Here is a 12,211-nt window from a genome sequence, read left to right on the forward strand (position 1 = left end):
GACCAAGGGTCCATCAATCCCAATAACTTGTTTCCAACAGTGGCCAAGCCAGGTCACAAGTACCTGGCAGGATCCCAAGGGGTAAATAGATTCTAAGCTGCTTATCCCAAGAATAAGCAGTGAATTTCTGCAAATCTTTCCCTGTTGCAGGCCCCTATCTTTGGAACTCTCTACTGGACTCCTTGCGACTTATACCATCATTGCAACAATTTAAGAAATCCTTAAAAACATATTTGTTCCAAAAAGCTTTTAGTATTTCCTCTTCAAAATAATCATTCAATACACTCAATTATAATTATTATCACAACTTTTTCCCATTAATTCATACCAATATTTCATTACAGAGGTGTCTTTTTATTTGTTTTGTCTGCTTAAGAAAAAGGATGCATTTAAGATTTTTGTTTGATTATTGTTTTTAGTGACAATTTTATTTAAATTATTTATTTATTTATTTAAAATCTTTTCTATACCGTCGTTAGCTAGATGCCGTCACAACGGTTCACAATAGGGCACAAATTCATGTTGCATAAAATGTCTTAAATTATATCAACTAAACAGGTGCCATCAAAATACTGTAACATAGTTTCATAATAAATATTAATTGGTGGGTGTTATAAGTTGTGTCCAGTTCTATCTGTATCAGTTATAAGATAAAATACTACTACTCTAGTCCTTTGTTATTGAAAGAAAAAAGGAAGAAAGAAAAAAATAAAAATGAGAAACGCACAAATTAAGGAAAAAGGTGGGTGTGGGGGAGTTCTACTGACCGCATCCTACATTTTCCTGGGTTCTACTCTCCATTCTCTTTGTGGTATGCTTGCTTAAATAGCCATGTTTTTAAACTTTTTCTGAAAGTTTTGATGTTTCTTTGCAATCTGATTTCTAAAGGCATATTGCTCCATATTAAAGGTCCTGCGAGGGATAGGGCTCTATCCCTTACTTGAGTTAGTCTAACCATTTTAACTGAGGGAATAGTTAGCAGTGCTTTGTTTGCTGATCTCAGGTTTCTGTGGGGGATGTGTACGTGGAGGGCTGTGTTCAGCCATTCTGCTTTTTCGTCATGTATTAATTTATGTATTGTACATAGAGTCTTGTATTGTATTCTTTGCTCAATGGGTAACAAATGTAGTTCAATTAAGGTATCGGTGATATGTTCTAGGGATGTGAATCGTGTGATCGATCGTCTTAACGATCGATTTTGGCTGGGGGGGGAGAAAAATCTGATCGTCATGGTTTGTTTTTGGTTTTTTTTAAATCGTTAAAAATCGTAAATCGGGGGAGGGCGGGAAAACCGGCACACTAAAACAACCCTAAAACCCACCCCGACCCTTTCAAACAAATACCCCCCTCCCGAACCCCCCCCCAAAATGTTTTAAATTACCTGGGATCCAGTGGGGGGGTCCCGGGTGGGGGGGTCCCGCTCTCAGGCCCCGGCTGCGTTAATAGAAATGGCGCCGGTGGCCCTTTGCCCTTACCATATGACAGGGCAAAGGTAGTGCCGGCGCCATTTTGGTTCCTGTCACCCGACGTCACGAGTGGAGATCGCTCCCGGACCCCCGCTGGACCCCCAGGGACTTTTGGCCAGCTTGGGGGGCCTCCTGACCCCCACAAGACTTGCCAAAAGTCCAGCGGGGGTCCGGGAGCGACCTCCTGCACGCGGGCCGTATTGCCAATATTCAAAATGGCGCCGGCGCTACTTTTGCCCTCGACATAGTCTCTCATGAGGAACTGTGTCATATTTTTTCTGGAAATCCAGATACACTATATCAAGTTTAATAAAAGAGGTTTTCTGGCGGTATCTTGTAGATCAGAGAATGCCTTGGGTGACTATTTCTACACTTCAAGTACACAGATCTTTTGTTTAAAACATTTTCCTGCAAGACGAATCTCATCTCTCAACTGACAAGCTCTCTACCAATTTTGGTTGCTTAGCAAACTAATCACTGTACAATCATACATCTTCCACGGCAGAGGTGCTCAAGCTAAACTATTTAGCACCTGCAAGAGCTACACAAGTCTTTTGGCTTTTGCTATTTCTCCTTATAGAATCATATTTGTCTCACCTGATGTGCCTTGCACAGTGATTTGTTGCCTTCTAAATGTGAGCTATATTTTTTAAAAGTTTATTTTAGTTTTGAAAGTCACTCCCAGGGACTAACAGTCTGCCTAGGTATTGGGTGTTTGATACAATTAGGTTGGTAGGTATTTTTAGTTGCTCTGCCCTCTACAGTCAAAATAGTGCTGTTTACTTATTAATATTATTCAAGGTGGAGTACAACATAAACAACATAGAGACCCATATACCATCTGTTACTAGGAATACAATTTTAAAGCTCCAATCAGTTTCTTTGGTTGTACCTTTTCTATGCTATGTAAGTCCTTAAGGAAACTTTAGTAATACAAAATAATGTTGCATATATAATTTCAGGATGTTCTTTCAAAACCTGCATTATTCCAATGATGCTGGATCTTCATTGGCTCCCTATTACAAGGATGGCCAACCCTGGACCTCAAGAGTCACAAACAAGTCCAATTTTCAGGATATCCACAATGAATATGCATAAGATAAATTTGCATACAATGGAGACAAAGCATGTAAATATACCTCATACATATTCATTATGGATATGCTGAAGAGGCACTTTGTGGCTCTTGAGGACCGGAGTTGGTCAACCCTGCCCTATTATGTAACAAATAAAATGTAAAATTCTTATCCTCAGTTTCAAGGCCCCTAGAGGCAAGTTTGGCGCCCAGTCCTCTCTCCCTCTCTTTCTGCATCACTTCCCTCCAATGTTGGGTCCCCTCTTTCTTTATTTCTCCCCCCATCATAGCCCCGCCCCTTTCTTATTCTTCCTCTCCCCAGTCTCTCTTCCTCTTATTCCTTTTCCCCCTCAGTCATTCCTTCCCTCTTCCCCCATTATGGCCCTGCTCTCTCTTATTCAATCCCTCCTCCCCATCATTGTGCCTCTCCCTTCTATTCCTTCTCCCATGGTCTTTCCCCTACTCCTCTTCCTCCAATTCCCCCCATGGCTCTTCTCCTGCCTTCTAGGGTGCTCTCTTTCACCATGTGGCTTTCCAGCATTTCTCTCCTCTCAACTCAATGGCCTCTTCTCAGCTTCCCCTCCTTCTCCAGCCTCTTTTTACCTTTTTGCCTGGTCCAGACCCAACAGTGGAAGCATCAGCAACAAGAACAAAGACAATTCAACAAGTGGCCCACTGCACTGGAAGTTGATAAGCACCGCCTACTCCAGCTGCTGGCTTGGGGAAAGGGGTAAAGCATAGAATAAGCTGGGTTAAAGCTGGGTTCAGCTCTACTGCTGACTTCACCGGCCAGCTCAGCTGTGCCAGGTCACCATGGCCACCTTCGGCAAGTGCAGAACTTGCACAGTGGATCACATTATCCCCAATTTCAGTCCTTCCTATACACTGCCAGATTACAACATTTGTGCAACTTTTCACTCTTGTTAAAACTGCAACTCCTCCCAAATAACTCTTATTCAAAAAGGTTAAATAAAATTACCTTTTGTGACATTTGTCGTTTTCGCTTGGTAATGAGTTTTTGATGGAGTTTTTTCTTTTCCTGTCTTAGTGTACTATCCAACTTCTGTTTTACTGAGAGAACGTCTGTTTGTGCTCGCTCTAACAAAGCTCCCACATGATCTTCAGTCACAAGACCAGTTCTATAATAAAAGCATTTATGTTTAAAATTTTGCTGTATAGTCTTGATGTTAAGGGGTGGATTTTCAAAATGTTTATCTAGCTAACTTCAGAAATTAGCTAGATAAATCTAACCAGTTAAAATTCACCACCTACCTACCTCTGACCAGCTAAATTTTTTGTATAATATTGTAAGATACACAAATTTAGTCACTTAGCAAAGGGACAAGATTAGAAGTGTCCCAATCAGTACAGATTTTGAGTGCTAACCGAACCAGTTATATTTACCAATACAACTCCAGTCACACAAGCCACAGGCCAAAAAAAAATTTGACCAGTTAGATTTAAGCAAATTTTCTCCTGTGAACCTAGCTAGTTAGGTTTGGCTGAAAATATGGCTAAAGCTTTTTTTAAATTTGCTACTCACCCATTCACCAAAAAAAATGCTCTAAGTGAGATATATCAAAATAATCAGTCACATATCAAAATGAAGCAAAAACAGTAATAAAATCAATACAAATGAAAAATAATTTTATTACAAATAAAAATGACAATATTAACATATAAAATCCTAGGAAAAAGTCATAAACTATTATAGAATCATAAGTAGCAGATAAAACATATACAGGTGATTTTAAAAGCCACCCAGATACGCATGTATTTCCCACTGCGAGAACAAATGAAAACATTTCAAAATGGAGTGGGGCATGGGCATTCCAGGATTTTAACCCTAAATTTGCACCTAAATACTTACACGCACTGGCGCATGCCGGTGTCCCTGCCATGTAACTTTACTTCTGCTATGGATGATGTGTAAGAAATAAAACAAAAATATTTAGGTAGATCAGTGGGATTTTAAAGGTCAGGCTAATAGGGGAAGCAAGGCTATTAAACTAGGGGGGTTTGGAAGACTTGTTCCTTAACAGGGAGAACTAGGAACGAAATGATTTCAGTGGAAATGGCATCGGCGTGCATCCCTTTTAAAATCCTACTTACGCGGTAGAAGTGGGATTTGCACGAACAGGCGCACCCAACTTAAAATTGAGTGCACATGTGCATGCGGCCAGCCTATTTTATAACAAGTGTGCACATAGGCGTGTATGTTATACAACAGCCGAGTCCTTGGCCGTGGGCTGACAAACACATGTACATCTGCACCCGTGCACCGCTTTAAAAGTTAGTCATAGTTAAATAGTAAATGATAGCAGATAAAGACCAAAATGGTCCTTCCAGTCTTCTCAGCCAGATGCTCCATGCAAGTTATCCCTTTGCCTTCTTGTTCAGGGTTGTAACTGCTGTTTCATGCAGTTTATCCCCATACAGAGGGTTTACCACATTACCCCCTGCTTCATTTTCATTCTCATGCTGTTAGGGATTCTCTGCAATTATCCCAGGCTCTTCGGAATTCTGTCACTGTTCTTGTCTTCACCACTTCCTCTGAGAGGGCATCCCAGGCATCCATCATCCTTTCCATGAAAAAAATACCCTAATGTGGTTCCTGAGTCTGCCCTCTGGAATTTCATATCATAACCCCTAATTCTACAGCTCCCTTTCCATTTGAAAAGGTTTGCTTCTTGTGTCTTTTTTTTTTTTATAAATGTCAGGAATTTTAAAGTTTATATCCATCCTAAAGTGCTTATCATAATATAACTGGAAAAAAGTTGTGAAAATTGACCCATTTCCTTATTCTTATCAAAATTGCCTAACAGCATACATACCATATCTGAAGCAATTATTTTAATTTTTCTTTTAAAAGCCACATAAGTAGCAGGGGTCTATCAGTGATCACCTAATCAATCCTCATAAATCAATAGTTTAACCAAAAGATGCAAATTAACCTAATTCACAAACCAAATGTATACATATGTATTTCATCAATAGTTATTATGAATATCCTGAAACCCAGACTCGGGAAATGGTTCTTAATGACTGTAGCTGCAAACGAAAGCAATGATTTTAAAGGGGAGGCCTCAATGGCTCTCTGGAATAGCTGGAATCCTGTATGAGTTGGAGGCACTATATAATTTCAATTTATTATTATTATAGTGGAAGACTACTGTTTTTATAAGACAGTATTTAATCAATGGATTCCTTATCGAGCACACAGTTCAATTCAAACCCCTTATTAAAACTTTTATTTTAAATATATTTTTTTTCCAGTTGTAATTATCTGAATAATTGAATGTCATTAGGAATCCTATGTGCGACCTTCTTTTATGGGAATTTCTTCTGGATTTCATCTACCAGTTCCTTTGTAGGAATATATTTTGTTTCTTATATTAACTAATTTTGGTAATCCTTGCTGATATTCTTCATTTTGAACACATTTTTGGAAATGCGGAATACAAACACTTTTAAATAAAAAGCTCACAGTGTTTTGTTTTGTTTTTTTTAGGTAGAATGTTAGGATCTTATGCATAAATGGGCGCAAGTCATTAGCCAAATGATTGCAAATGACACAAAGTGGTCTGTTCTATAGCTGAGCAGCATATTGGATGATAACTCATGATCTCCCTGGGCTCTGGTTCATTTAATTTACTTGAGTAATAGCAATGACATTGTTCTTCTTCTTCTTTCTCCCCACTGGAAATGTTCATGTAGGGAGCACAGTACAAGTGCGCAGACAGGACATCCACAAAGGAGGCAGATGGATATATGCGTGTGCTTCTCAAAAATGTAGTATGAGAGAATCCTGCCTGGATAAATAACACTATAAATCCAAATCATATAGAGAAGCTAAAGTGCTAATGTGATTGGGGACAAAGGAAGTAGACAGGCCAGAGAGGAAAAAAGCCATAAAGAGCAAAGAAATAGAAAAACAAAGTTTAATTTCAATGTTGGAAGCTACAGCAGAAAATCCACTGGGGTTCAACATCAACAATGGTTTTATACTATACTTAGGGATGACATTTCAAAACAGGGACAGTGGCTTTCAAACCGGCGCCTAGGCACACAATTTGCACGCATACGTTGGCCTGTGCCCAGGGACACGCCCATTCTATAACATTCGTTCACATATTATATAACAGTCTTGACCCGTGCACATGCGCACCGAATTTTAAGTGGCACGCGCATGTGCGCACAAAACCCACTTGTGCCACGTAAATCAGGAGATTTTAAAAGGGGCGCAGACTGATGCCATTCCCAGCTGTATCAGTTTGTCCCTGGTTCACCCAGTTAAGAGATAGGTCCTCCAAACCCTCTAATTTAATAGCCTTCACTACCCCCAGTTAGCCCCGACCCTTAAAACCCCGTAGATCTGCCTAGTTTTCTATAATTTTTAACTTATATGTCACCTATAGCAGAAGTAAAGATACACGGCAGGGGACCTCGGTGTCTACCAAAGCGCGTAAAAGTTTACGTGCATATTTCTGGTTCATGTCCTGAAATGCCCATTCCCTGCCCAGACAATACCCATGCCCCGCCCCTTTTTTGAAATCTTTGGAGATGTGTGAGCTGAGTGAGATACTCCTTTATCTGAGTGACTTTCAAAATTCGCTCAGGGGTAGATTTTATAAATTTACGCGCGCACGAACAAAAGTACGCTGGATTTTATAAGATACGCACGTAGCCGCGCGTATCTTATAAAATCCGGGGTCGGTGCGCGCAAGGGGGTGCACATTTGTGCAACCTGTGCGCGCCGAGACCGGCGCGCGCTGCCTGTTCCCTTCAAGGCCGCTCTGAAATTGGAGCGGACTCGGAGGGAACTTTCCTTCCGCCTCCCCTCACCTTCCCCTCCCTTCCCCTACCTAACCCCCCCCCCCCTACCTTTGTTGGCAGATTTACGCCTGCCAAAAGCAGGCGTAAATCTGCGCGTGCCAGTGGGCTGCTGGCGCGCCATCACCCGACCCGGGGGCTGGTCCGGAGGCCTCGACCACACCCCCGGGCCAGCACCATGCCCCCGGTCCTGCCCCAAACCGACCCCTGACCCCCGGACACGCCCCGGACACGCCCCTCCCGCCCCTTTTACGAAGCCCTGGGACTTACGTGCATCCCGGGGCTATGTGCGCGCCGGCGGCCTATGCAAAATAGGCGTGCCGGCGCGCGAGTGCCCTGCGCGCGTAAATCCGGCCAGATTTATGCGCGCAGGGCTTTTAAAATCCGGCCCTCAGTACGCGGAAGCCCAACTTATTTGCAAATCTCTCTAATTAATGCATGCGAAAGGCTTATGTGCTTATGTGAAGCATACGAGAAAACTTCTAACTTTCAAAACTGCTCATTATGGGGCAGATTTTTAATCCTATGTGTGCGGGGTACATTTGTGCGTGCTACCCGGCGCACATGTTATAAAATCCAGGGTTGGCGGGCGCGCGGGGATGTGCTGAGCCCTAGGGGTGCTCCAATGGCTTTCCCCGTTCCCTCCAAGACCACTCTGAACTTTTCTTTCACTCCCCCCTACCTTCCCCTCCCTTCCCCTATCTAACCCACCCCCCAGCCCTACATAAATCCCCACCTACCTTCTTTTATTTTTTACGCCTGCCTCTTGCAGGTATATCGTGCGCGCGCCAGCCAGCTGCCGGCGAGTGAACCTCTGGCACAGCTGCTGTGCCAGAGGACTCGGGACCACCTCCGGATCGGTGCCACGCCCATGACCCCGCCCCCTTCCCGATCCTTTTTCAAAGCCCCGGGACATACGTGCGTCCCGGGGCTTGCGCGCGCCGCCGAGCCTATGCAAAATAGGCTCGGCGCACGCAGGGGCAGGTTTTCGGGGTTACGCACATAACCCTTTGAAAATCTACCCCCATGTGCAAAAAAGAAAGGGGGCAATATAGGTGCATTTCATGGTGAGGCCAACACGCATGTACGTTGCATTTTATAAGACTTACACCCATACATTTGCCAACCTACTCCAATAAATTTACACCTGCTAATTATCTGGCTTGATATTAAATATGATTATTGTGTACTGCTGACTGGGTGGGAGAAGTGGGTGAACTGATGGGAGCTGAGACTGGAGAACTAGGAAGATTTAGATGACCTGTAGGAGGACTGTGTGAACTGGTGAACTAATCGTTAAACTGGTTAATTTCCTTGATATGTGAATATTTTAAAATTGTCCACCTTATGTGCGTATATAGGGACTTAGGCAAGTAAATTCTGCTTTTCTTTTGTGTGTAAAATGTACACGTGTATATTTAAAAAATAGGTATGTTAAGTAAGCACATTCAATGCATTGCATGTATTCACATATAAGCATACATATGCCATATGCTGCAGGGTAAAACTATGCATATTTTATAACATGCACATATGTGATACATGTGGATTAGAAAACACTACAGTAAAACTGCGCGCACCCATATGCACGTGTATATGCCATCATGCATAGTTGTTTGAAAGTTTTTCTCCCTACCAGTAAAAGATGACAAACTATTTTTCTCTGAATTCCAGTACTTTCTCTGGGGCATGATTCATTTATGGAACCATTCTAATCCAACTTGTCCTATGCATTTCGGTCCTACACCAATGTTGAATTCAAACATACAGGCTAGGTTACAGCTATAACTTTTAAGACTGAAATTTGTTGACAAGAAACATCAGTTTATGATGACAGTTCTCGTTTCATGGGACAGTGACATTCATATTTTTTTTTAGTTACACAGAATAAATATACTTAACAGGAAGCTGCTATACAAAATCTTTAAATAGCCTGGTCAGGTCCAACTTAGAAGCTCAGTGCTGTGTTGTGCATTTGACATGTTGGAGACCTGGATTCTGCTATTTGGCCTATCCAAGGCTAGGAATACTGTCACAGTTCCTGGTAAGGGAGGGAGTCCCAATTGTTACACAACAGTGTTGCATAGAGCTTGGACTAAGGTTCCATAAGGAGTTGTATTCTATTGCCCCTAGTGATGGCTAGACTAGAAAGAAGAGGGATTATAAAAAGATGTACCGTACCCAGGTACTTGCAAATAAAGGCTAATAGAGACAGAGCCCAGTAGAACCTGATTTTAATTGAACTGAAAACTGAAGAGAGTAGTAGAAAACTGCTGGAAGGCAAAAAGCAGCCTAGTCTTGGGATTGCATTGTTTCTTGTATTAGCTCATTTTGGTAATCCTTGCTGCTATTGAATACATTTTTCTAAAGGTGGAATATAAATACTTTTAAATAAATAAAAAGCCCACTTTTTTCCACAAATATGTGGTGTCTGAGCTATTGTAGAAGTAAGAAAACATACGAACATAAGATTTCCCATACTGGGTCACACCAAAGGTCCATCAAGCCCAGTATCTAATTTCCAACAGTAGCCAATCCATGTCAAAAGTATCTGGCAGGATCCCAAAAGGAAGATAGATTCCAGGGATAAGCAACGAATTTCCCCAAGTCTACCTTAATAATGGTTAATGGACTTTTCTTCCAGGATCGTGTTTAAACCTTTTTTAATCCCAGCTATACTAACATCTTTCATCACATCCTCTGGCAATGAATTTCATTGAGTATGGATGCATTGAGTAAAAAAATATTTTCTTCTAAATGTGTCACCTAGTAACTTCATTGAATGTCCCCTAGCCTTTGTACTTTTTGAAAGAATAAACTACCAGTTTGCGTTGACTTTGTTATTCACCCAGAACAATATTTATTGGATATTGCAAGCTATAAGGATTTTTTAAATATTTTATAAATAAAATATACCCTATAAAGATTAAATGAAAACCAAAGTATCAATAGTTGCAAAGAGATGATGCATTAATAACTTTAACAAACATTTAAAAATGCAAAATAACAAGTCTATTAAAAACTTTCCTCAGGAAAATTCAATCTACTTCTACAAGAAAATGGGGGAAATGATATTTTTCTAGCGTCAAACTGCATTTCAGTCATCTAGTCCATGGAACTGAATGTATAAATCTGGATTTGTGAGCACTTTCAGAGAATTTGGATCCCTTTAGATAAGCCTAGAAGATGCATTCCAAAAATATTACCTCCAAGAGTGGACATTTCAGAGATTTATAAAAGTTATAATTATAAAAATACATGCTTAAGTAGTTATTTAACAGAAAAAAAAAAGTATTAAATCAAGGCAGAACATGTTTCCTCTAGTAATATAGACCTGGATTTTCTAGGGTCACAGACCTTAGAGAAGCTGGCGGTAATGGGGGCGGGGGGGGGGGCGAAGCGGGGGGGGTGGGCCTGCGAAAGCCGGAAGCGATCTCCGCGGTGCGATCGCTGCCGGCTTTCGCACCCAATAGCACCATCGTAAAAGGTGGTGCTATTGGGCGCACTACTGACAGCGAAAAAGGTTCTTACCTTTTCGCCGCCAGTGACATTTCCGCCACATGCGTCCCGACTCTGCCCCAACTCTTCCCCGACCTGGCTATCGCACGCGAAAAGGGACTTTTCCCTTTTCGCGTGCGATACCCTACGAAAATGACCCCCATAGTAACATAGAAATGATGGCAAAAAAGGACCAAAATGACCCATCCAATCTGCTCAGCAAGCTTCTTATGGTAGTATTTGCTGTACTATGCAGGTTACCCCATGTTTCTCTTAAGAGAAACAATTGCTGCTTTATGCAGTTATCCCCAAGCCTTATGATAACCCATAAAAATTTACTGCTAGCAACATTTTTACTGGGTGATGAGCCTTTTGAAAATTCAGACAGTGCTACATAACATGCATAGCTTATGGACTTGGCCGTAGCAGCAATCCTGTATATTTTCCCTTATGTGTGCACATCAGTTCCCCAGAATGTAAAAGACAGGGCCCTTGTTGATTGATGTCTGAATACAAATTCCCTTTTTCCCATTGCTGTTGAAGCAGAGAGCAATTTTAGAGTTCCATCAAAAGTATCAAGACTTATTAGTTAAGGGTAGTAGCAATGATTTATAAATTATATTTGGAAAATGATAGCAAAGGTCATACACAGTGTAATAACGTTTCTAAAATATTTAATATTCTGAGTGGGGGCTGGGATAAAAACTTGTGTAAAGGTGGTTTATGCCAAACTAGTCCTCAGCCCCTCTCTAGCTAGTCAGGCTACCTGTAATGAATATGCAGAAGATACATGTTGCGGATGTGGACCCAGAGATTGAGTTGGTGCAACCCACAGGGAGGGGCCCCCTAGGTCCCCACCATCAGTAGAAGGAGCTGGCAGTAGCAGAGGCCCAACTGGAGCCTCACCAATACCAGTCCAAGTTCCCCTTAGATTGAGCCCTTGGGTGCCGGGGCCGAATTGTCTTAGGTGTGAGCCTCTGTAGAGGTGAAGATCTGTTGTGATGAAGTCATTACAGGCCAGCACAGAGCAGGAAGCAGAGGCAGGACAAGCAGCAGTCAGGACTGGCAGCAGTCAACAGGGTCAGATTCAGGCTGTGGATGGAGGCAGGCAGTGTACTCGCAGGGTCATGGTTCAGGTAGAAGACTGGGCAGGCAAAGTTCAGTCAGAAGCGGAAGTAGGCAGTGGTCAGGGGCAGGCAGAGGTCAAGCAGTGTCAAGGTCCAATCCAAGTCGATGCCAGAAGTCCAGTCTGAAGTCAAAGCTAGAAGTCCAGTCCGAAGAGATAAGACACAAAGAGGAGACAGTAAGATGAGGGACCACAGGAGCAAGATGAAACACT

General features: G+C 42.0%; 1 protein-coding gene across 3 annotated transcripts in view; it reads right to left on the reverse strand.

Moving 5' to 3' along the window:
* EVC2 (EvC ciliary complex subunit 2) overlaps positions 1–12,211 on the reverse strand; it is a 440,866-nt gene that overhangs the window by 175,507 nt on the left and 253,148 nt on the right. For all 3 annotated transcript variants that reach the window (XM_029591151.1, XM_029591159.1, XM_029591169.1), the window contains exon 12: positions 3,521–3,680. In XM_029591151.1, the coding sequence (XP_029447011.1) occupies positions 3,521–3,680 (160 nt within the window). The remainder of the gene's footprint in view (positions 1–3,520; positions 3,681–12,211) is intronic.

The sequence above is a fragment of the Rhinatrema bivittatum genome, chromosome 1, assembly GCF_901001135.1.
Source record: "Rhinatrema bivittatum chromosome 1, aRhiBiv1.1, whole genome shotgun sequence".
In the NCBI taxonomy this organism is placed as follows: domain Eukaryota; kingdom Metazoa; phylum Chordata; class Amphibia; order Gymnophiona; family Rhinatrematidae; genus Rhinatrema; species Rhinatrema bivittatum.